Source organism: Vulpes vulpes, chromosome 9 (assembly GCF_048418805.1).
Source record: "Vulpes vulpes isolate BD-2025 chromosome 9, VulVul3, whole genome shotgun sequence".
Classification (NCBI taxonomy): Eukaryota; Metazoa; Chordata; class Mammalia; order Carnivora; family Canidae; genus Vulpes; species Vulpes vulpes.
In genome coordinates, this window is record NC_132788.1 from 87,220,140 (window position 1) to 87,245,291 (window position 25,152).

Consider the following 25,152-nt stretch of genomic DNA (forward strand, 5'->3'; position numbering starts at 1 on the left):
CCAAAGTCACACACCTGGTAGGTAGAGAGGACAGGATCTGTTTAACTGTATAGGATGAATTTTAAGACTTTCTGAGCTTTACCTTCCAATAAATAGTAAGGTTTCATTTACTTTTGTTATTAATTTGTTTTATTGCGTATGGACAAAGAATGTGGCCTATATCACTTCTGTCTTTTGTAATCTTATTAAAGTTTTTCTTAGTAGTCTGGTATGTGATCAATCTGCTTAAATATTCCATGGAATCTTGAAATGGAGATCTGTAGGATATAAAGTTCACTGTAATTGTCTACTAATTTAGTCTTACTAATTTTATCATTTAAATCTTTTACATTATATTTTTAATGCTTGATCTGTCAAAGATTGAGAAAGATGTTAATATTTGAAAGTAATCATTTTTTCCCTCTATTTCAGTATGCCTAACCATGTTTATCATTTAGGTTTTAATATCTACTTAAATATCTACTGGATATCAGTACCAGACAACTGCTATTGAGATAAGCCCCTTTTAACTTTCAACTCCTCAAGAAAAGAGAAATAGAAGACAGAATCAAAGGAGAAATAGGGAGGTGACTACAATGAAAGAAGCCAGTGGAGAGCTAGGTGTCAGTTTCACGTATCAAATCAAAGCCATGTGGTAAGGGACCCTTGGTGGCTCAGTGGCTGAGCATCTGCCTTCGGCTCAAGGCATGATCCTGGGGTCTCAGGGTCAAGTCCCTCATCGGGCTCCCTGCATAGAGTCTGCTTCTCCCTCTGCCTGTGTCTCTGCGTCTCTCCCTCTCTGTGTCTCTCATGAATAAATAAATAAGATATTAAAAAAAAACTAAAAACCTCAAAAACCCCATAAAAACCCCCAAAACCACAAAGCTATGTGGTGAAACATGGGCAGTATAACACAGTGGTTAGGAGCAGATGCCCTGGAACTAGACAGCCTAGGATAAGTCCCAGCAGTACAATTCAGTAGATTGTGCAAGTCACTAACTTCTCTATGCTTCCACATATTTGAGTGAAAAATGATAATGATGGTATCTATCTAAGGAGGTTATTGTGATGATTAAACAAGTTAACGTTTACAAAGTACTTAGTACATGTATAAATAACTAGTAGCTATTGCCATCCTTCACATCAGATTCCTTTAGGTCCAAAGATGATATAGAATTTCCAGGCTTAGAACTACAATGTCATTTGTACTGTTTCCTTCAATCAGTCAATATTTATTTATTAAGCACTTATTCAGGCACTATGTTAGTTACTAGGAATATAATGGACATACAGAGTCCCTGTGCTCATGGAGTATACCACCCACCCAATGGTGAACATAAATATGAATCCATTGATTTTTATAGGTTAGTGTAAAATTGTAGCCATTTCCAGTGATATGAAGGGAAGGTACATAATGCTGTGAAAGTGTATATAAGGGTGGGGGATTAGTCTGGAGGACCGACTAATGCCCTTTGTGAGATGTGTTTGTAATCTATGGCTTCATAACACATAGCCCCAAACAGCTACTTAAAACAATGAACACTTAGTATCTCACAGATTCTGTGGGTCAGGAATGTGGAAGTCACTTAGCTGGATGGTCTGGCCCAGAATCCCTCAGAGGGTTGCCATCAAGCTGTTGGACAGGGCTTCAGGCATCTGGAGACTTCATAGGGGCTGGATGATCCACTTCTGCTATGGCTGATTCACATGGCTTTTGGCAGAAGGCCTCAGTTTCATGCCACCTTGGGTAGCCTGAGGTATCTTCATGATAGTGTTATCTGGCTTCTCCCAGAACAGGTGATCCACAAATGTGAGCAAGAAGGAAGCCATAATGTCATTATGATCATAATATCATTACGATCAAGCCTCAGAAGTCCCAAATGTCACTTCTACCATACTCTGTTGGACTGAATTACTAAGCTCAGTCGAGAATCAAGGGGAAGATATTTAGGTCTCATCTTATAAATAGAATGTCAAAGAATTTGTGTACATATTTGAAACAGCCACATGAGGAGTTGATATTGGCTAGGATGAATATTGAAGATATTCTAGACTAGGATTGACAAACTTTTTCTGTAAAAGGCCAGATAGTAAATATTTCTAGCTTTGCAAGGCCATATGGTCTGTTACAATTACTGAACTCTGTCACTGTAGCATGAAAACAACAATAGACAATATGTAAATTAATGATATAACAGTGTTTCAATAAAACTTTATTTACCAAAACAGATGACGGGCTGCATTTGGCTTGTGGGCTATAATTTGCTGATCCTTGTAGGCAAAAAGAAAACAAAAAGGATAGGGGATTATTTCAAGCAGAAGAAACTGAATGCTTCAGGAAGAAGAGAGCTGTTATGCAGTTAAGGATGTAAAGATACCTAAAACAGATTTGTTTTTTTTCCTCATGTATTGTGTTTATTGCAACATAGTAGTGAATAAAAAGACTGGAAATTTTACATAGATAAATTCTAAAAGCATAAGTATTGTTGAGGTAAAAACCAAAATGCAAAGTTTTGTGTAGGGCAGACAGCTGGCATTTATGTAAATTAAGGAAGAATGTTCTCTGTTGTTAAACTTATACTATTTACAAGGATATACATATGTAATAAAAGCCTCAAAGCCCAAAAGCATGCATGAGAAAGATACTGACTTTAAGATAATGGTTTCTTTCTAGAAGAATGGAGATGGGGAAGGTTGTGGGACTCCAACAAGTTCTGTTATGTTTGTGGCTTGCAAATTTTTAAAATTGTGATAAAATACAACATAAGCTTTATCATTGTAACCACTTTTAAGGGTACAGTTCAGTAGTGTTAAGTATGTTCACATTATTATGCAAGCAATCTCTAGATCTTCTTCATCTTGGAAAAGTGAAACTGTATCCATTAAATAACAGCTCTGCATTCTCTATGCTCTGTCCCTGGCAATCAGCATTCTACTTTCTGTTTCTGTGAATGTGACTACTTTGGATACCTCATATAAGTGAGATCATTCAGTATTTGTCTTTTTGGTGCTGTATTTCATTAAACAAAGTTCTGAAGGTTCATCCATTATTGTAGCACATGTTGGAATTTTGTCTCTTTTTAAGGCTAAGTAATGTTCCACTATTAAGTATATATCACTTTTTGTTTATCTTTCATCTGTTGATGGATATGTCAGTTGCTGTCATGTTTTGGCTATTGTGATAATGCTGTAAACATGAGTATACAAATCTAAATCACAGTTTTGATGAAAGAAATTATCAGTTAAATAATACCCCATGCAAAATCATCAGGCTCTTTCCTACTTCCATTCTCCCACAGCACTTTCCAGTCAAATTTTATTCATACTCTCCACTAAAACTGCTCCAGTCAATGTTACTAATGGCCTGCATGCTATGAAGTCCTGTGGTCCATCCTCTGGCCTCATCCTATTAACTTCTCAGTAGCAGTTGATACAGTGTCACTCCTACATCCTGAACTCATTTCTTTACCTGATTTTTGGGATGCTATACTCTTGGTTCTCTTCCTACTTCACTGGTTATTCTTTCTGTTTTCTTTGCTTCTCTCTCCTTTCTTCTCAGACCCCTTAATGTTGGGTCACCCCTGGCTTAGTCCTCTTTCCTTTCCTCTTCTTTCTATGTGCAATTCCAAGTTGATCTCATCTAGGCTTACAGCTTTAAGCACGATCTCTATTGGCTGATCCCAAATTTTTATTTGTAGCCCTTACTTCTCCCTTCAAATCCAACTCATCTATCCACCTGCCAACTCAGCATCTCCTCTTAAATGTCTTATGCAAAACCAAACTCTTGGTTCCCATAACTCTCACTTCCCTCTCCAGTCTTCCCTATGTTAGTTTTCCACCCGTATTCTTCTTCTTGTCCAGGCTGAAAGCCATGAAACCAACTTTTACTTGGCTCTTTCTGTCGTCTCCAGGCAATCTATCAGAAAGTCAAGTCAGCCTCACCTTCAGAACATATCCATACTTAGTTCCTTCTCATTACCTCTGCTCTGTCACCTTAGTCCCAGGCTCTGTCATTCCCTTGCTGGCGTTATTCCAGTTGCTTATTACTAGTTTCTATGATTCTGTCCTTACATCCCTCCTCAACCCCAACCATATTGCAGTCCAGCAGGCAAAGCAAATCTCTAAGGATGTGTGTTATTATCATAGTTTATCTTTGCTCAGAACCTTCCAGTGGCTCCCCATTTTTCTCAGAGTAAAACCAGTGTCCAGAAAATGATTCCAAATTTGAACACAATGTGTCATCGTGCTTCACCCTTGCACATCTCTAACCTGCTATTTTCCCCATCTCTTATCTAGCACTAGCTTGGTACTTAAACATTTGTTATTCTCCCTGCTTGGAATATCTGTACAACTGGTTCCTTGATTTCCCGTAGATTTTTGCTCATATGTTACCTTTGCAGGAAGCTTTCCCTGATCACTGTATTTAAAGTTGCAATTGATCCTCTCACACAATGTGTCCTGTTCTACCTTTCTGTCTTATATTCCTTTAAAGCACTTACAACAAACTGGTTTGGTCTCTTCTTTAAATTATTGTACCTCTTTCTCATTGGAATTTGAAATTGAAAAACCCATAAGGGCTGGGAAATTTGTCTGCTTAGGTGTACTATTGTATTTCCTATATGTCTTACAACAAATTATTATTTGAATATATGAATCTGCCACATTTTAAGACCAATGAAAGTTGACGTTTGATATCACAGTGTTACTTTCCAGTCAGTTCTTCAACTGCTTTTGTTCCTCAAGAGTGGTAATTTAAAAATATGGCTTCAGATTCTTTGGCACTCATCCCTGGAATCTGAGCAGGCTTGTAACTGCTTCAAACAACAGAGCATGGCAGAGATTATGCTATGGGACTTCCAAGGTCTTTGGAACTTTTTTTTTTTTTTTTTTAGCAAGCAGATACATTTATTGGGTAATTAGCAAGGAACAAGAACTCCTGAAATAGAACTTGATTCATGTTGTCATAGGCACCCATGGCTTCTGTGTTGATCTGATAAGCGGTGGGGTGCAGATCACAGGATTCCTGGTTAGCATCTCATCGTGCAGCCCCTGCCCTCTGCCATACTCTGTCGACTCCTGGAAATGCAGCCTCTGGCTTATTTGCTGAAGCACTTGCTCTTGGATTCTTTACACCTAAGTGTAAGAGGTTAACACCCCAAGGGTACCATGCTGTGAAGAAGCCTAAGCCACACGGAGAGGCCATATATAGGTGTCATCATATATAGGTGACAATTCTAGCTAATCCCAGCCTTCAAGTCTTCTTCTGGCCAACATAACAGATATATGAGTGAAGAAGCTTTCTTGGAAGTGGATTCATCAGTCCCAGCTGTTCTATCTCCCAATATCATGGTTTAGAAACAAGATTTCCCCAGTCTATCCTTTGTAAATTCCCGATCTAGAATTTATGAACATAGTCAAATGGTGGTAGTCTGACACCACTAAATTTGGGGTGGTTTGTTCCATAGCAGTAGATTACCAGAACAGTAAAGGGGAAAGGTCAGATTAAAATAATGAATTATCTTTAGACAGAAAGTTAACTTTTAAGGTGTGTTTTTTTTTTTTTTTCTCCTGAAGAGAGTAGATGGTATGTACAAACATTATTTTGCCAGGATCATCTTGGAAGCAAGTGTCCATCCACATTAACTCACTAGACTCTAGATTCTTATTAATTCTCCAGATAGACCAGCTAAGGCCAACCTCATCTTGAAATTATAGGAAAATAGATATCTCACCGGTGACAGTGTCATAGTGAGATATTAAAATTTTTGATGGGCTAATTTTCTTCTTTTATTTCTATTATGTTTTTAAAGCTGAGAATTGGTATAACTAGAAATACCAGCCAGTGATCAACATTTCAGAGTCAGCTACCTATTAAAAATCTGGATGTTCAAAGAAACTCACTCATAAAGCTCCTCATTCTGTAGTTTAGAATGAGGAAGACGTGTGCCCAAGGTCTCAGGCTGGGACTATAGCCTCCTGACTCCTGACTCTCCATACAATGTTCTTTCTTCTCAGCGAATGATTTTTAGCCTATAGTCTGGTTAAAAGATGAATCTTCTGGGTGCTGGACCAGGTCCTGTGAACCAGCTGAAATAGTGCACACCATTTTGTTTGTATGTGCTTTTGTACCCATTTCTGGAGAGAATCCACACCTTTCATCTAATTCTTATAGAGATCAGTGTCCCAGAAAAGCATAAGTCTACTGTACATGATTTATTTATTTATTTTTTTTATTTATGATAGTCACAGACAGAGAGAGAGAGAGGCAGAGGGAGAAGCAGGCTCCATGCACCGGGAGCCCGATGTGGGATTCGATCCCGGGTCTCCAGGATCGCGCCCTGGGCCAAAGGCAGGCGCCAAACCGCTGCGCCACCCAGGGATCCCTACTGTACATGATTTAATACTGTCCTTTGAAAACTACCAGAATTAGTTAATTCTTGCTAGTTATATCTCTTCACACATTAAAACCACTTTTGTGATTCAAAAGCTACAAACAACACAGGGCTAATTAGGTATTATTTTTCCTTATAGTCATTGCAGTAGATAAGGCAGAGAGGAGTGGGATCTTTTCAGAGAAAATCTGAAAGTGCAGAGGCCAACTTAACAAAGATTTTTCACACACACCATCATCCCATGTGGGTGTTCAGTGTTTTTTTTCTATGGCATTTCAGGAATCCAGGCTCCTTGTAACTCGGGATTCTACCATCTTCTTGGGTCTTGGAGTTCTTTACTTCTAGCCAGCAGACAGGGAAAAAGCAACTGCTCTTTTCTGCCACAATCAGAGTGAGCATTTTAAGGATCCAAAATCTTAAAGATGGATGAAGTGCCTGAGATGGAACTTTCAGACAGCCCATGATATCCACACGTGGATTACAATCTTCATTTACCTGACACCTTAGGAATTAAGGTGATTCTCAGTAACTGTTAAGTCAGGATTGATTGAAATGTAGTGTAGTTAAGATAGGAATATTATAATTTTCAGGTAATTGGAGATTTTATTTTACTTTTTAAGGAGTGACGAGGAGTGTAAGGGCCCAAACTGGATTTTGAGCTGGTTTACATTATATGGAACTTTTTATAATTATAACAAAGAAAACTCTTTCCATGTTTGCAAAACTATTGCTACAAATTTAGCTTTGTTATTGCCTGTTTGCCCTTAAAAATGTTTTTGTGCTTGGCAGAAATTATAATAGCACATGCCTTTACCCTATGGTTTTTATTTTCTATTTGTGTTACTTAGTTGCTTCTTAATTATTTTTACTGTTTTATGCAAGCTTAACCTCTATCCTCAAATTGTCTTAAGATTTTTATTATGGAACTTGGTTTGGCTATGGTTTGAAATTACTATGAATTCAATTCTTAGCTCTTTTCACTAAGATGCTTTTGATGCCACATGGTATCAGAATTGGTGACGTGTGAAATGTATTTATTCTACCACCTACTATGGAGCAACTCTGACAAGTGACTTACTTCAATTTTTTCATCTATGAAATTTAATTGGTCCAGTGAACTCCAACAATCTTGGAAGTACATTGAAGGCTAGGTAGCTTTCTTTGGAGGTTGAAGTCCTTATGTGATTGACTCAGTGGTATGCTGGAACTGGATTGTACTGGTTCATGAAAGTCAAAATTGGAAACTTGTCTAACGGCTAATGTTCAAATGTACAAACTCACAATTAAAGGCATTGTATTAAAACTCATAATTTCCTAATTTTGTGGTTACATTTTACTATTTATGTTATTGAGGTTATTACATTTATTTTGTCTATATGATAGAAATACTATACAATGGACTCACAACACAGGTCAGATTCTTCATATGGTAGTGTTGAGGCTTGAAAGACACATGCAGTGCCAGGAACATTGTAGATGCTAATAAAGGGAAGCTGCTTTTAAGGTCATTCCTCAGAAAATCTCTGCCATTTCCACAGAGCCTAAAAAATGACCAGTGTTGCTGGATTATTTTAGTCCAGTGCCTCTAAAAGGACAGAAGATCTTTTTCTGTCTATTCATAATACAGATTTGGAAATACTTGACTCCATCTCTTCTAAGGATATGTTAGGAAAAAGAAATGTTTTAAATGATGTGAGACTACTTTGAATGATTAGGAAGCACTAATTCAAATTCTTCTCAACTTGGAGGTTGAGAAGTAGTGTTGCACAGGTTTGCTGGTTTATTCCAATGATGACTTTGGGAAGAAAATATGCTATATTCCAGAGCTGAAGTGGTGATTCTCCATTACTGGTCCCTTGACATGTGCACAGCAATCCATGACCAAATCTTGGGCTGCTGGCAAATAAGAACAATATAATAGAATATGGGCAAAAGATTGTTTTATTATTCTGGAAAGAATGATCTTATATTGTGGGATTCTCTTTTTCTGGCAATATTTGCATTAATGTGTTCTGTCTTTATGAAGTGGTGATGATAGTAGATGGCAGTGGTGGAATGAAAGTTAATTTTGATGCCTTAACTTGAGAAGAGCGAGAAGTCATGTTGGTTCTCTTCCCTAAAGCCTAAGGTGGCTTTTCGGTTTTTTTTTGTTTTGTTTTGTTTTGTTTTGTTTTGTTTTGTTTTGTTTTGTTTTGTTTTTAATGTTTGTAGCCCAGTGAAATATGAAGGCCTAAAACTACTTCATGTTGGATTTAAATGATTTTTCTGCAAGCAAATAAGTATTATAGAATTATTCCATAGGTGACTTGTATCAGCAGTATGGACATATGTGAGCACTTTTGTTTATTCCTCTCATTGGCTACTTTCATAAAACTGCTAATTATTATTAAGAAAATCAAAGCACAAAGTAAGAAATCTTATCTTTATCTCTTCTTCTGCCAAGGGAACTTTCAAAGCCTTGACAGAAGAGGCATGCAAAAAGTGAACCTTCCAGCTTAAAATTGTAATTATGTGTGTTTTACCTAAAGTTATATTTGTCATATCCTAGGAGTTCTTGGGTCTGCATCTGGCTTTAACCATTTTTGTCTCCTTGCTAACAGTGTTGATAATAATGCCAATTTTAATTTCTTGGCATCATGAGTGCATAAACATATCACACACAGATGTGATTTTGAATAAGGAGTGAAACTGTAAATTAGGAAGCAAGATATGTTCACAGGGTTTCATCACATCAATTCACTTCCTAAGTGACACAGTGGTACTGAAAAGGTCTTGAATTGCTCATTTCAAACCTACCTCAGTAACAAAATGCCATGCGTGCAGTGAATTTGCAACCACGTTAAGTCATTTTCTTTCCTCTGTTTCCATGCTGTGTTTGTATTGGGAGCACAGAGTAATGTAATTTAGTAAATTATGATTTGATGACTGGGCAACAGCCCCAGTGTTGAACAGTATTTGGACTATGATTACTTGCTGGCTTTGTCACAGTTGACATTAATTATTGATGGAAGTTTCAGAAATAGCGCATGTGCCAGGAGCTTTTCACTGGAACGGAGGCTCCAGGCAGGAGGGATGCTAAAGAGGGTGGGGGAAGAATCACCTGTGGCTTGTTTATGTCTGTGCACAGTGAACCTGCACCCAGTGGGCTGTGTGCTACCTGCGTAAAGGTCATGGTGTAACGGAAGGATGAACCGTCAGGCTTATTTCTATCGTGTTCCTCCCCAGGAATTGCACCGAAGAAGCCAACTTCAGCCGGAGCCAGCCAAGACGAAGGCTCTCCAGACTGTCATTGAAATGAAGGTAGGAGCTGTTCACATTTGTCAAAAACAGCTTTGCCTCCGGAGTTTGTTCTAACTTGATGGTGCCTAACATAAACACTTGAAAAAACCTTGTGTTTTTCTCTAGGTACCCTGGTGGGTGCTTTTCTTCTGAATCTTTTTGCCTTCTTGGGTACATTTAATTTATTGGCTCTTTAATTAGGATGCCTATTCTGGGCAAAAGAATAAAGGGCTGAAGTATCCCTTGGCTGAAAGGAGCTGGGTTCATTTCCAGAGCATGGCCAATTCTTTCAACCCTAGGGGAGGTTTTGTGTGTGCTTTCAAAGGAAATTTCTAAAGCTAGAATAATTTTTTTCTCTTTTTGTTCACATTACAATGAAAAGACACTTTAAAAAACTAAGATTTGGCAAAGAGAAGTTGTCTTATATGCAACGAAGTAGTTAAATAATTAAAATTTGCTATCAGCAAAATGTACTTTTCAAAGAATAATACTTTCCCAGGACTCCAGTATTTTCTCCTAATAAAGTCTGGAAGTAATAATAACTTATTAAATATTCATAAGATAATTAGCTGTGGAAGTATAGATATATGCTATTTAAAAGAATTGAAAATCCTCCTAGAGAGATTTAGGGTATTTAAAGAATAATGAAACAAATGATAGTGGTTAAGCCATGATGTATGATTAAGAAATAGATTTAAATGAAACAAATTGCTTTGTCAGTATCTAGAAATGTAAATAAAAAAAGTTTTTAACTTTCAGTGTTTGCTAGAGGGAAGCAAATAGTGTTTATCTTAAGAGTAAATAATTCTTGATTTAAATTGTTTCATGAAGAAAAAAATTCCTAACAATGATGTTTGCAATTTGGTAATTCCAGAGTTTAACACTTGAGAGTTTGCTTATCACCATTAGCCTACAATAGAATTCTGCAGCTTGCTGATAGGATAGGATAATGATTTTTCTTTTTTATAGCACATGATTTTGAACTATCTGCCAAAAAATTTCTAAGTCCTGGTGAAAAAGAAAGTAACACCAGCTATTGAATTTTTGGCATGTACAATTCTGACTTTTTTTTTTTTTTTGGGTCAATGACAATGTCTTTATCCAAGTGAATTTTTGTGGAAATAATGTAGAGCATTTGCTTTTAAAACTCTGTGTCCCTCAAATGAGGTTACATGAGTTGAGGCACTCATAATGTATTTGCAGCACATTGGTTTGAAAAATATCATCAAAGGAACCAAATGCCAATAAGATTGAATAATTCTTGCTAATTTTGGCTCCTCAATTCATTTTAAATTTATGTAATTTGAACTTGTTTTGAAAAGAAACTTAACATTTTACACTTGTGGGGGAGTATTTCATAACTGAGATTTCTTTCTCACTTAACATTGGAACCAAACTTGAAACTTGGTTAGGGCTCCCCCCGCCCCTTTTTTAAAGAAAAGATTTTAAAGACTTTATTTTACTTTTTTGCAAAGAGTCACTCCCACCTCCATGCTTACCACCCCAATCTCTGGCACAGTTACTAATGGGAAAGAGGATGCACATAAAATCTATTTCCAAACTATCTTTTCTTTTTAAAAAAGGGAAAGAGTGAGTTCCAGGAATCTTCGGAGAAACCAGGAATGACATCTCTTCCAATGCAGAGGGCATTTTCCATGTAAAGTCTCTATTCAAAGACAATTAATACCTTTTGGTGACCTTTAGAAGTAAAAAAAAAAATCTGTTTAATTATGACTGTTTCTAGTATTATATGTTTTAGTAGAAAACGAAAAAGTTAATAAATATACTCATTTAGGCTAGCTATATGAGAGGCCATAAAATATGATTTTTAGGGCAAACTCATATCCATATATTATCAATAAATTGAGTCTGGTATTTTATGCATGCCAATGATGCTGATTTATAGAACACATTTTTAGGACAAATAATGATCAATATAGTTGTCAGGGAATTGAGCCTGGAGTTTTTCTGTTTTTTGGGTGTGTATTAATTTACAAACCACTGCCTTCTGTTTTGTCAGTGAAGTCTGGGTCCCATTAGCATCTATATTCACCATGTAAAATTGAGTTATGGAGGCAGATGGTAGAGGGTCATCTTTTCAGCTGTGTGTAGCTTGTGACAGAGGCTGTGATCTCATCCAGTTTTGTACATTACATCCCTGTGAATTTGGAGGGAATATTTAAAACCCATATTTCACAAGCCTTAGGGTTGACTATCAAATACAGCTGACCCTTAAACCTGGTAGGTAGAACTTAAGACACTGTTGTGTTTTAACTTAAGCACCTTTGGGTAAATATTGGTCTTATCTGGTGCCTTGGCAAAATCTGAAGTTAAAAGGAACTTTCCTAGGGAAAATTTGACCTATAGTTTCAGGGAGATGACATGAATTAAGGGCTTATAAATTGCCTCTACTATTCCCTTGCTTCTGAGAGAAACTGAGGGTGAACTTCTGACCCCTCATCTTCCCCACACCTTTGTATCCACTTGAGAAAGTTGTTTATTATGAAAATCTGTGAAATCTTGCCCTAATTCAAGCTGTTTTAGAAACTTGGTCTGGTAGTTTCGTTAGATCTCTACGTGCACCTCTGGGCTTGTAGAAATTGTGAAAATATATCTCCATGGGCAGGCAATGGGGAGGGCCATCTGCCAGCATCAAAGAGGGAGTAATTCTCTTGCAGCCATCACATCTACTGCAGCCACTTGAGCCAGGAGGTTAGGGTCATCTGAATGAAAATGAAAGGAAGCAAAGTGAATGAAGTTATTTGTGATTTATCTTCTTGCAGGAAGCTCCAAGTTTTAATTTTGATCCTGATTTGCTCTGGCAGGTATGTTACAGGTTTGCACTAGAACATTGTGTATATTTTTCACAGAAATTAGTTTTCTTGTAGATGGTGTACTGAATGCTCCTCCTTTTCTTGCTTTTATGTTTAAAGATTCTTTACTAAGCTCCTCTTTTCTGCTCTCATGGAGTGCTGTCAATAAAAATGGTAGTTAAAAAGATTTTTCCCTCTTTTTTTCTTTAATGCTACTTCCTTTAAAGGAATGTTTTAACCTACATTTACTATAAATTTGACATGACCTAAAGATGATGTCCAAAAATTTCACTATCTTAGATTCATTCATAAAACTGTATCCAGTTTCTTTCTTCCTTTCTTCCTTTCTCTTCCTTCCTTCCTTCCTTCCTTCCTTCCTTCCTTCCTTCCTTCCTTCCTTCCTTCTTCTTTCTTAAAAAGATTTATTTATTTATTTATTTATTTATTTATTTATTCATGAGTGAGTGAGTGAGTGACACAGAGAGAGAGGCAGAGACATAGGCAGAGGGAGAAGCAGGCTCCTTGAGGGGAGCCCAATGCGGGGACTCCATCCCAGGACCCTGGGATCACGACTTGAGCCCAAGGCAGACATTCAACCACTGAGCCACCCAGGTGTCCCCTGTTTCCTTTTAAGAAAAATGAATTACAGTAATGACAGTACTTGTCAGATAATCTTAAAATTGTTTTCTTTGTTAAATCTTCCAAGTGAATGAAAATCTAATTCAAAATGGCTAAAGCCAAAAGGAAATTTATCGGATCATTCAACAGGAGAAAAATGGGGTTTTGCTTCAGGCACAGCTTAATCCAGGGGTTCAAAAGTTGTTAATGATCCATTTCCTCTCATTTCATTCTATAGTTTAGCTTCCTTCATGTAAACTCTTTTTTTTTTTTTTAAAGGAACTTCTTTCTTTCTTTTTTTTTTAATTTTTATTTATTTATGATAGGCACACAGTGAGAGAGAGAGAGGCAGAGACACAGGCAGAGGGAGAAGCAGGCTCCATGCACCAGGAGCCCGACGTGGGATTTGATCCCGGGTCTCCAGGATTGAGCCCTGGGCCAAAGGCAGGCGCCAAACCGCTGCACCACCCAGGGATCCCCATGTAAACTCTTATTTTCAGACAGTCCTTGTCTGCCCATCTGAGCAAGATGGCTATAACAGCTCTAATAATCACAAAAAGAAGAGTTAGGAAGAAAGTTGTGTTTTAAGAAAATGCAAAAAAGAAAACCCCAGAATAAAAATAATGTGATGGAATATAAACTTCATTCTAAACTTAACAGTCCAGACTAAAAAAGTAATGCACAAGGTTTTCTAGTTCTCATTTGCTTAATAAATTAAAGGGCACTCGTTCATCAAAAGAAACAAACTTTATGCTAGCAGTAACTTCAACAGAATTTATCAAATGGGACCTAAATGAGTGCCATAAGAGACTTAGTAAAGTTGCAGAAAATGTATTTGATCTGGTGAACTTGTTATCTAAAGTGGATTAAGAAGCTATGGGCATAATGTCACTAGATAACAGTATTTCTGTGGTAACTAAAGTGAGAGGTGTGGGATGTTTAGCTTTCCTGTCACGTGACAAGCTAGTAGCTAGTCATTTAAGAGTCATGAGTGGTTCTTCTTGAGTAATATTTGTCTCCACCAGGCTTTTCTATGGGAAATGAGCAGGGAGCAATTCAACATTGAGCTTGACTAAGTTGCTGATGTGGAGGTGCTGTTGATCAAAGAATATGACTTTGCATTCAGGTGCTAAACTTCCAGTGGTGAGGTTTATCTTTTATTATTAAAACTAAAGACCAAGCCTTGTCTTTGTGCTCAGGTAGATGACTGCTGTTCTTCTGCATGAGGTGGAGCTGAGCTGCAATTGTGTTAAGTTTCTCTTAAAAGATATGCTTATATTTGGTCAAATCCAGCCAATTCAGTTCCACTAGGTGGAAGGGATGCACTGGAACATGGAGAAGGTAAGAGCTATAGTGGCAATTTTTCCCAAGGTTAAACATCTAGGAAAGGAGGTATTTCAAGTTCAAACCTAGGCCATTGAATGCATCCCAATTCCCAGTTTGAACTTAATTTGAGTACTGGGATCTAGTCAGGAACACCACTTGGTGGCTGAAATGTTTTCTTTGGCTCTAGGGCCTTCCTATGTTTATTTCTGCCATCTTTTGAACTCTTACTTGTTTGAGTCTAAACACTGCACTCTACTTAGGATGATTTCTTCTCTCAGGATGAGGTGTTATTAGAAAATTTGTTTCAAGCCTAATTGTTTTAGCCAAGCCATTATGATAGCTTTTAGGCCTTAAAACTATGCCCCACTCTGTGGCTTTAAAAAGAGTAAGAGCAATAATAATAAAAAATACCACCTTGCTGCATTTGTGACAATCTACAGCCCAAATACCACTAACTGTACATGGGAAGCCAGACATAGGGCACCTGACATATAAAAACCTGTGGATAGGCATAATTAGCCCCATTTCACAGATGAGAAAGTTGTGTTTTAGGGAGGATAAGCAATCTGCTAAGATCCTACATCTAGGTTGTTGGCAGCTGAGATCTGCATATAGGTTTTTCCTCCAGAGTTCCTAAACTTTCTATTCCTTTAGTCTGCTTTTACTAAAGACAGCCCATAGGTTCAACTGGTTTTTCTTTCAAAACTTATTTTGGAAATTATGCACTAGAGTTTGTATCATAGAACAAATTGAGGCAGCTCTTGAGAGCTGGAGAGGTCTCTGATATTTTGAGGAAGGTGTTATCTGCTTTGTGCTAAGAGACAAGAGTCATCCTTTTATGTATAAATGTTATCAGCCCTCCAAATAGGGCTCCAGATATATCCTTTACTTCTATAGCCAACATATACTTGTAGTCCCCCCCCCCAAGTTTTAAGTCTTGTCCTGAAGTCTTTATAACAATTGGAGCAAAACTCATTCAAACTTGCAAAGCCCTGTGTTTTTGATTTGCAATATCCATTTATGATACCAGAAATTATCTTTTAGCTTATTTTTTTTTTCTTGAGAAATTTCATCTTCTCATCTTTTAACTTAAGAAAAAAACTTTGTCCCATTTAACTGTTTTCCTTAAATAAGGGGGGAAAATGTGGGTTTTAAGTGATAGCCAGAAAAAGCAAAATGTCAAGTTAAATGTTAGCTCTGGATGATATATAGTTGTTATTTGGAAGCAAGGAAGACTTTTTTAAAAAAAGAGATGAGACTTCTTTTCTTTTTTTAGCCCATATTCTTCTTATGATGTGTTTGAATATTTGAGTTGCCAATCAAAAATTCCTGCTGTGAATGGGTTTAATTGGTGTGAATTTAACTCCTGAAGTTGAATCACAAACACCTGTGTTGACTGAGTAGCTATTTTGTGCACAGCACCATGGTAGACCTTTTAGAAAAATTAAGCACTCGGTTTTAATGGGGCTAATGGAAGGAAGTACATGAGCTAGGATCTAAATAGTGACCTAAGAACAGCAAATTGGACTGCAGAGGCTCAAATGATATCAAATGAGAGAAGCTCAGGGAATGATTCCTGGAAGAGGTAGCATTTGGGGAGGGCCTTGAAAAGTTGGCATGATTTTAATAAAAGGGATAGGGATAGGTTATAAACAGCAGGGACTATAGGAGTAAAGGTTGGAAAGTATGAAGAGTATCTGGGGAAGAGCAAGTCATTTAGTTTTGTTGAGAGAAGACTTCTTAAGTTCAAAACACAATTGAAAATCAAATAAAACCATAAGAAAGTGGGAGAAGAAATAATAAGAAAGTGAAATGAATGAAATAGAAATCAAACATACTGGAAGGGAATACCAAAACCAAACACTGATTCTTTGAAGAGATTAACAAAAATGACAAATTCTGATTAGAGTTATTGGGGTAAATAGCCAATATCAGGATTGAAAGGGGACATCACTGTCAATCTTATTGACATAAAAAATATGAGGAGTTTTTATTTAACAGCATTATGGTAATAAAGTTGAAATTTTAGAGAAGTTCTTTAAAATAAAAACCTTGTTAAAACTGCATGGGAAGAAAGAGAATATCTGAGTTGTTCTATATATTAAAATGATTCTATATTTAAAGTCTTACCACAAAAAAAAGCAACTTGCAAATCTAAAACCAAACCAAACAAAAAACCCTGCAGGCCCAGATGGCCTCTTCAGTGAATTTACTAAACATTTGAAGAAAAAAATTATTATCAGTCACACAGAAACTATTCCAGAGAATGAAAGATGGAGCACTTCCTATCTTATTTTATGAGGCCAATGTAACCTTGATATTAGTCCCCAACAAAGTCATTACATGAAAGGAAAATTACAGTCTTTCATAAATGTTCATGCAAAATTCCTACCGAACTGAATCCAGTGAAAATTAAATGACGTGTGCTTATTCCAAGAATGTATGGTTGGACTAATATTTGGATATCAATCAATGTTATTTACTACATTAACAGGATAAAGGAGAAACATAAATGCAATTTCAATAAATGCAGAGAAGGCATTTGATAAATGCAGCTATCCATCCATGTAAAAAAGAAAAAAATGCCTTTTTTGCAAACTCAGATTAGGAGAACATTTTCTTAATAAGAAGCAGCTATAAGAAAACTACAATCAACATCATATTTAATGGTAAAATGTTGAAAGCTTTCATTATGATATAAAAAATAAGACAAAACCACCTATTACTGTCACTTCTATTCCATAATGTTCTAGATATGCTAAGTATAAGAAGTATAAAGAAAGAAATAAAAGCATTTTTATTCACAGAAACCATGATTGGTGTGTAAAAAAAATCTCAATAAATTCATATAATAAAAGATTAGATTAATAGACAAACTTAGCCAGATAGCTAGTCAATATTTTAAAATGTAATCATATTTTTACATGCCAGTAAGAAACATTTACAAAATAAAATCTTAGAAACAGTATCATTTACAATGGCATTAAAAAACCCAAAATATCTAGAAACAAATCTAGCAATGGTGGTACAAGACCCAATTTAAGTAGAAGATTCAAAAAATAATTTAATGTGGAATAACCAAAACCTTGAAAAAGTGAAATAGCTATAAACAATGGAGTGGATAAATAGTGAAGTAATCATGCTATGAAATGCTATATGGCAACGAGAAGCACCAAGCTATTGCTTCATATAACAACATAATTCAGTATCCTCAAAACAGCATTGAAAGAATCTAGACACAAAAGAACACATACAATATGGTCTGTTTATATGTGTGCATTCCAAAAATAGCAGAAGTAATGAATAGTGTTAGACGTTTGGATAGTGGATAATCTGGAGTGACAGGATATGGAGATTGGGTGGGGGAATAAAGGAAGCTTCTAGAGTGCAAGTAGTATTCATTGATCTGGTTTGCTTTTTCCCAGGTATGTTTACTTTGTCATAATTCATCATGCTGAAAACCTATGATTTGACTTTCTTTTGTATACTATATTTTAATTAAAAAGTTCATTTAAAAACAAAGGAAGAAAAACTCACCAGTAAAAAGACAAATAATCTTATCAAAAATTGAGCAAAGGAATTGAGTAGGCATTTTTCCAATGAAAACCAACAAATGGCCAATAAGGACATGTCCCAACAGGAAATGCAAATCAAACCTTCAATTAGATACAACTTACCCCTCACTAACATGGCTAAAATAAAACGAGATAGATAGTAACTAACAAGTGTTGGGGAAGATGTGGAAAAGCCATATTCTTAATATTGATGGTGGAAATAAAAAATGGTTCAGTCCATTTTTAAAAGCTATTTGGCAGTTTTTCCAGATGTTAAATGTAGGGTCTTACAGTAGTAAGACTCAGCAGTTCTCCTCCTAGGTATACACCGAATGAAACTGAAAACATATGTTAAAATCTGTACACAAATGCTCATATACCATTATTAATAATAGCCAAAAAGCTAAAAAGAAATCCAAATGTCCATTATCCTATACGAATAAATGAAATATGGCATCCCCATACAATAGAATATTTTTTGGCAATGAAAAGAAATGAGGAACGGATACATGCTATAACCTGGGTGAACCTTGAAAACATCATGTTAAATGAAAGAAGTTAGTGCAAAAGGCCACCTATTACATGATTCTATTTATATGAAATGTCCTATAGATATATCTGTAGAAATAGCAAGTAGATTAGTGGTTGTTAGGAGATAGGGGAGAGGAGCAGGAGTGACTGCTCATGGGTATAGGGCTTTTAGGTGGTGAAAATACTGTAGAATTAGATAGTGGTGTTGGTTATACAAACCACTGAATAGTATACTTTAAAAGGATAAATTTTATGGCACATGTACTGGATATCAGTAAAGCTGTTTTTTTAAAAATAAAGATATTTCAAAGGAAATGGTCAATAACTTTGATTACTTAAAAATTGAAAAGATAGAGCTATAAAATAATCATGAGATGTATTTCTAAAAAGAAAAGCAGATGTATTCCTAAGGTTTATAGTAGAGACTTAATGTTCTTAATATATAAAGAAGGTATATTTATCAATGTGGAAATTGGCAAAAATACCAAAATGTTGACACTATTTCTGAATGAGTCAATTATGATGGATTTTTTCCCTCTTTTTCCTTTTCTTCCCCCTCCAAATTTTTATGTTTTCAATAATGTGCATTCATTACACAGGAATGGTCAGGAATTATTACTTAGGAAAAACAACAGTAAGTTCATTTAAAAAAAAACTTAAAGCTGCACAGTTTCTTCTATCCTGGCTTTCTTTCACTGAACAGAGAAGGCTCCAAAGAGGAAAAGGTTAGATTATTTGTGGAAATTGATAATTTGGCTCTGCTGCTTATTGCTTCTCTGGCTCCAGCTTTCCTATCTGTGAAATGGGACAATGATACCAGCCTGCGTAAGGTTGTAGAAAATATTAAAATGAAGTAAGGCATGGGAAAATCCAGGTATATAATAAATGCTCAAAGAATTCTTTGCTTCTCTATCCATTCCCTTCCAGTCTGGAAGTTGAGTTTTACATGTTAAAAAAAAATAGTGGTACCTTTGAGCAAGGAGAGAGAAGGAATTTAACAAATTTACTTCAGGCAGCTTCTTAGCTCAGAATGCACACATACACAGAGCTGGTATGTGGAAAGGCTTTAAAAGCTTCTTTGAAAGGAGAAACCAAAAAAAAAGAAAGAAAAAAAAAAAAAAAAGAGAAGAAACCAGTGGAGAAAAAAATAGCAACTCCTAGTAGGCCTGTGGCATAATAAATGATCTAGGGACCTGGCTTTCTGGCTGTTGTGCCTTTGGCAAGTCACTTGTCTTTTCTGGCTCTCACTATTCTCATTTGGCAAATGAAGAGATTGGACCAAGAGCCCTGTTTTAAAAATTCTACCAAGTTTTGAGGCTTGGTGACTGGCAATTTGGAATCTCAAAGGGTCCTGCCTGGGGAGTCTGACTTGACATGACATACTTGCAAAGTTTAAATCTTGCTTTGTTTGCTCCATCTTGGCCAGCCCTGCCCAGGCTAGCAGCCCCTGCATTCTCCCTTGTTGGTGCTCAGGTTCCCAGCCTATTGTTTATTTAGGGATTGCAATTTCCTTATTGGCGTGCGCCTCCGCCAGTAGGGTTGAGAAGTCAACCACAGGCCTCATGTGAACTTCCCCTTTCAAGTTTCAGTAATGACAGTGGGGCCTTCACATGCCTCATCCCTAAGGCACGTTCCAGTTTCCACATCCATCAGGCCATGCTGGTGACTTGGGGTGGCCTGGATTCCTCTGCCGCCTGTTGCTTTTTCCATGAGACAAACTGGTTGAACATAGAAAGATTTGTGGTATGTTTTGGAGATCCTAAGGAGGCTCCAAACCAGGGCTGTTGAAGGCGTTGTGAGGATGATATAAAAGAAATGGGAAGGGCAAGTTCAGGTTGATAGAGGCCAGTGAATGAATAGAGCTTCCTCACTCAATCTTTTCCTAAAGAGCACTGGAAGAGAATAGACGTGTCAGATGCCCGTTGTTTCATTACTCCTTGAAATGTAATCACTGTTTTGCAACGTAGTATTTCACTGGATCTCTGGGAATTCAAACTCTCTTTGTATTTATATGTATGTGAAAGATGACTTTGATCCAGCCTTAGGGAGGGTGGGGCTGCACACAGCACACAATGAGGGGCTATCTTCTCATCTGGAAGCACTTTCTGAAATTTCTTCCTCCCTATCCTCTCTCCCTAACCTCTTCACTATTTTATTTTGACCTTGCTCCATGATCTTTAAAGGCTAGTCATGCTGTGTGTAGAAAGGGATCAAAATAGCCCACATCTAGGTGGCACACCTTCTCCGAAGCCAGTTCTTTTGAGGTTTTTCCTGGAGACAGCAAGATCCCAGTGTGTGGCTGTGGCTTCCTCTCTTCTCTATATGGAGGGAACCATTCCAGTGTATGAATGGTGTTAAAAAATGGCTGAAGAAGACAATGTAGGTGATACAAACAAATATTATCTAGCACTTCATGAAGCAGTTTCCATTTGGAGAACTGGGAAATGGGGTAGGAGGAAGGAAGCTTTTATAGGATAAAGAATAAAGAACAAGGAAGAAGAAAAATAGAAAATATCTGATTGGCTGGGGCCACATAGTCACATTTGTTTGAAGTGAGAAGGAACAAGGAAATTAAAAGTCAGAGTTGGCTTGGCATGTGGAGATAGGCTGATTGGATACACTGCATTTCTGGTCAAGTGGAACATTTACAGGGATGTAAAAGTTAATCTAAGTATTGGTTTGCTGACAAGAAGAACCAAGCAGAAGTTGAGCCATCGTGGACTTGGAAAGTTATTTTAACAAAGGGAAGATCTTGGGCAAGTTATTTACCTTTTATAAGTCTCTTGACCTATAAAATGAGTAAAATAAGTACTTAATTCACAGGGTTATAGGAAAGATTAACTGAGACTTTTTCTAGCACAGTGTTTGCATTAGTAATCAATACACATTAGCTGTTGTTGTTATTAACTGCATTTTTAATGCCAGAATGGAGAAATACTGCTTCTGTCCTATACTATTCTATATATTTGGATAATGCAAATATATTTATATCTTCAACATAAATGAGGAAGAAAACAGAAGTCTAAAAAAGAAATATTTTGATATGGCTTTGTACCCCCCTGAGGAGTTTACAAATAAATACAGATCTTTGTGTCACCTCCATCCTGAAAGAGAATGTCTTTGGGTGACACCAAGTCATTGGTTCTTTTTATTCACTCCTTAGGTGAATCTGATAAACCTAGTCCATGGACTGGCACCCGGGAGCCTCTGTATTAATGTGTGTCACAGGCATATGGAAATGATTTTGGATTAACAAGTGCTACCTTCCATGCATTGGGAATGTAGAAAGCTATCAGTATTAATTGAAGCAACTTTCTATGAAAGGCTGATAATCAGCCAAGAGGCACAGGTGCAACTACACTGGTTGTTAAAATACTGAAATATTTCTCTGGTTATCTCAAATCCCCAGATTATACTCCCCCACTCCAGCAACTAAAGAGTTAACCCCTGACTTTTTAGAGACTTCCCAGACCTGGTTCCCTTGCTCTAGGTGGTGTCTGTTCTAGTTGGTTCTTGTCCTATGCTGTACTGGTTGTTGAGTGACTCAACTATCACTCTGATTCTGTTTGATTTAACGTATCCTCAAACCTTTTCTGACTCTTTTTCTTTTTTGAAACTTCACTATTTTATTTTTTTGTGACTTTTCATGATTTCCATCATTTTTCACTTCTTCCTTTTGGTGATTCTTGTGCTGTTTTTTCTATACTTGATTCTTAACCAGGTCAGAATTCTTTCAGCACTAGGCTAATGATCTATCATCTCTACTGTCCCAACTCCCATTTTGGCTTCTGTTTATTATTAACTTCCCAAAGGCCATCTTGTTGCTTAAAAAAAAAGATTTTATTTATTTATTCAGGAGAGACAGAGAGAGAGAGAGAGAGAGAGAAAGAGAGAGAGGGGCAGGGATATAGGCAGAGGGAGAAGCAGGCTCCATGCAGGAAGCCCCGATGTGGGACAGGATCCTGGGACTCCAGGATCACATCCAGAGCCAAAGGCAGACGCTCAACCACTGAGCCACCCAGACGTCCCTTGTTGCTTTCTTTTTACCAGCTTATAAACAACTCCTGTCATACCCAAGTGCAAACTATCTTGATTCTGAAGAGTGCTTAGCATTCAGTCCCTCCTTCTTTTCCAGCTCCTCTGCAACAAAAAGTGATCCATAAATTTTAATTAGTCCTGTCTTCTTACTCCTCTTCATACATAATTCATACTGTTTTCTTATTCTTTCAACTTATATTAATTAAATATTATGTGCTGGACACCATGCTGAGTACTCTAAACTTTGCATATGTTATTATTTCTGGCTGGAAAGAATTTCATCTTCCCTCTGATAATTATCCATCTCTAGGTCCAATATTAGACTCCTGTGCTTTGTGGAAATTTGTTGACTCTGCTATCATGGTCTTGCCCATTTCTGACTTCCCTTTGTTGATTTGTAGAATATTATATCTAGCTGTATTGTGGTGTTATCTTTCATGCTATCACTTTTGTATTGCAAGTAGCTGAAACCCTTCTGTTGTATTTTGGTATTCTGGGGGGAGTGAATGGTTCAGATATCTGTACCTAGCTATTCAAATGATGTTATAAGGGCACAATCACTCAGGCAGATTCTTAATCATGGTACCAAAGAAGCCCATAACCAGCCACAGGCCCATATATTCCTTATTATTCATAAGCTCAGAAAAGGAGAAACATAGCTTAGAAAAGTAGAGGCCTAGGAATTTATGTTGGTCTCCTAAAAGAACTCTGATTGGCCTTGATGGCATAACGAGGTCACTGCAGATCAATCAGCATCCAAAGAATCCATGGTACTTGCCACTGAGCAGGGTCATCCATGAAACCCCACTGAAACCACAGGGAATTGGGAAGATGTAGTTCCCAAAAAGAAAAGCTGAGCAGACAGATAAAAAAGTAATCGATAAATGCTACAGCTAGAAATGGGAAGAAGGTAATCTTTGTAGAGCACCTACTGTGTGTTGGCTATTATTCTGGAAGAAGTACATGCTTTCAATCATGTAATTCTTATAACAACCTTAGTTTATAGGATTAGTGAAGGTAGGAATATGTTCACAAAATTAAATGGGATAGACCAAAAGCATAAGCTACTGTCTTCTACATGTGCACCTCATAGAACTGAGGAATGGGTGGGGCCTTACTACACTGTTGTTGGCTGATGATAATAATGATGGCAACCCCTTTACTCTCATGGGGGATGTTCCATAATAGGTAATTTGCATGCATTATTGATCACTTGTAATTTTCATGACATGCTCTTGAACATAGTCTTATTTCAGGGATTCTTAGCATCTTGCCTGAAGATGTAAAAGCCCAAACTAGGATTTACATCCTGATTTGTGACTCTCTGAGGGTCAGGAGGATTGTTCTATCTTCAGCTCTTTTTTTTTTGACTTGAGTCTATCAACAACAAGAGCAGCAACATCAAATTGATATATGGAGACCAGAACCTCAGTGGTTGTATAGTGTCCAGAAAGAAACATATCTTCTGCCCATGGGTCATTAGCAATGTGCACAGAGACAGGATGACAAGAAGGATGCATTCCTGGGGCATGGGGTTCATGAAGAATGAGTGAAGCTGGCAAATGAAGCCTTGGAAAGAAATGTCAGAGCACCCTAATTGCTTTGAATTTGACCTGATTCTGTGCTCATGTGTTTTGCTATAAAGAATTAAGTACCCTATGAACAAAAAACCAATACTACCACCAAAAAACAGCATGTCGTCTGTCATTTTCTCATCTATGTCACCATCTCTTTACAATTTGATAACGCCCAAGAAGTTGAGTTACTGATTTTTTTGTTTTTGTTTTTTCCTTCTTACATGCTTTAGATCCAAGCTGACTTCTTTCTGGAGTGCTTGACTTGGGCTCACAAAACCGCGGTTAATCCCACACAGTAAACCCTTCCAAAGCCAGGGCGTTCCTCAGATAGCCTAAGACCTAGGGAAGCTCAGTTATGTTTGCAACTATGACTAGATGAGTTTTAAAAGTTAAGCCTTCAGGAGCCTCTGTGGGATCCAGTAATAATAGTCTAGAATTTTATCCTAAATAAAGCATAATATAATTAGGTTGGGATGTTTCCTGAACATTAAATCACGTCTTCTTCCTTAAACCAAATTGGCCCTAAGTTTGTTGATCAGTGTCCATAGACTGATATGTGATCACGGTGAGTTCCATGCTCTGTAAAAATTGCTTATATTTTCTTTCTTGGCCTGATATTAAAGTGAAACCAGTAATTCTTACTGTATTTGAAAAAAAGCGCATTGTGACACTCAGCAATAACATAATTGTTACTTTTTGTGACTAAATGATACTGCTTTTTTGATATTCCACCCACTCATCATTTCAGAGTTCACAGTTCCTAGAGAGGAATTGAAATCTTTTTCTTGCTATTGAAGGGGAACATAATGTTTGACAAATACAGAAAGGGTAATCTGTACTGGCAAAGATGCTCCAGAAAGTTTACTCCCAGGGTTGGTGTACACTTAGGCCAAGATGGATAGCTCCTGAAGGGAGGTTAATATTTTTCTAAATTTACTTGGCTTATAAAATTGTCTTGGTCTCTTCTGCACTGGTCAATCCCGTCTGTCATGTATGTGGGACACCTGAAGTCATTTAAAACACCTAAGTCACTTGAAAGCCTTAT

The 25,152-nt window shown here is 37.0% G+C and overlaps 1 protein-coding gene across 36 annotated transcripts in view; it reads left to right on the forward strand.

The window, feature by feature from the left end:
- The window catches only part of ERC2 (ELKS/RAB6-interacting/CAST family member 2), a 906,155-nt gene that overhangs the window by 267,293 nt on the left and 613,710 nt on the right, over positions 1-25,152 (forward strand). For all 36 annotated transcript variants that reach the window (XR_011994371.1, XR_011994367.1, XR_011994370.1 and 33 more), the window contains one exon: positions 9,597-9,671. Coding sequence is in view for 21 of the 36 variants with exons in the window: in XM_072720744.1 (XP_072576845.1) it covers positions 9,597-9,671 (75 nt within the window). In the remaining 15 variants the exon portion in view is untranslated. The remainder of the gene's footprint in view (positions 1-9,596; positions 9,672-25,152) is intronic.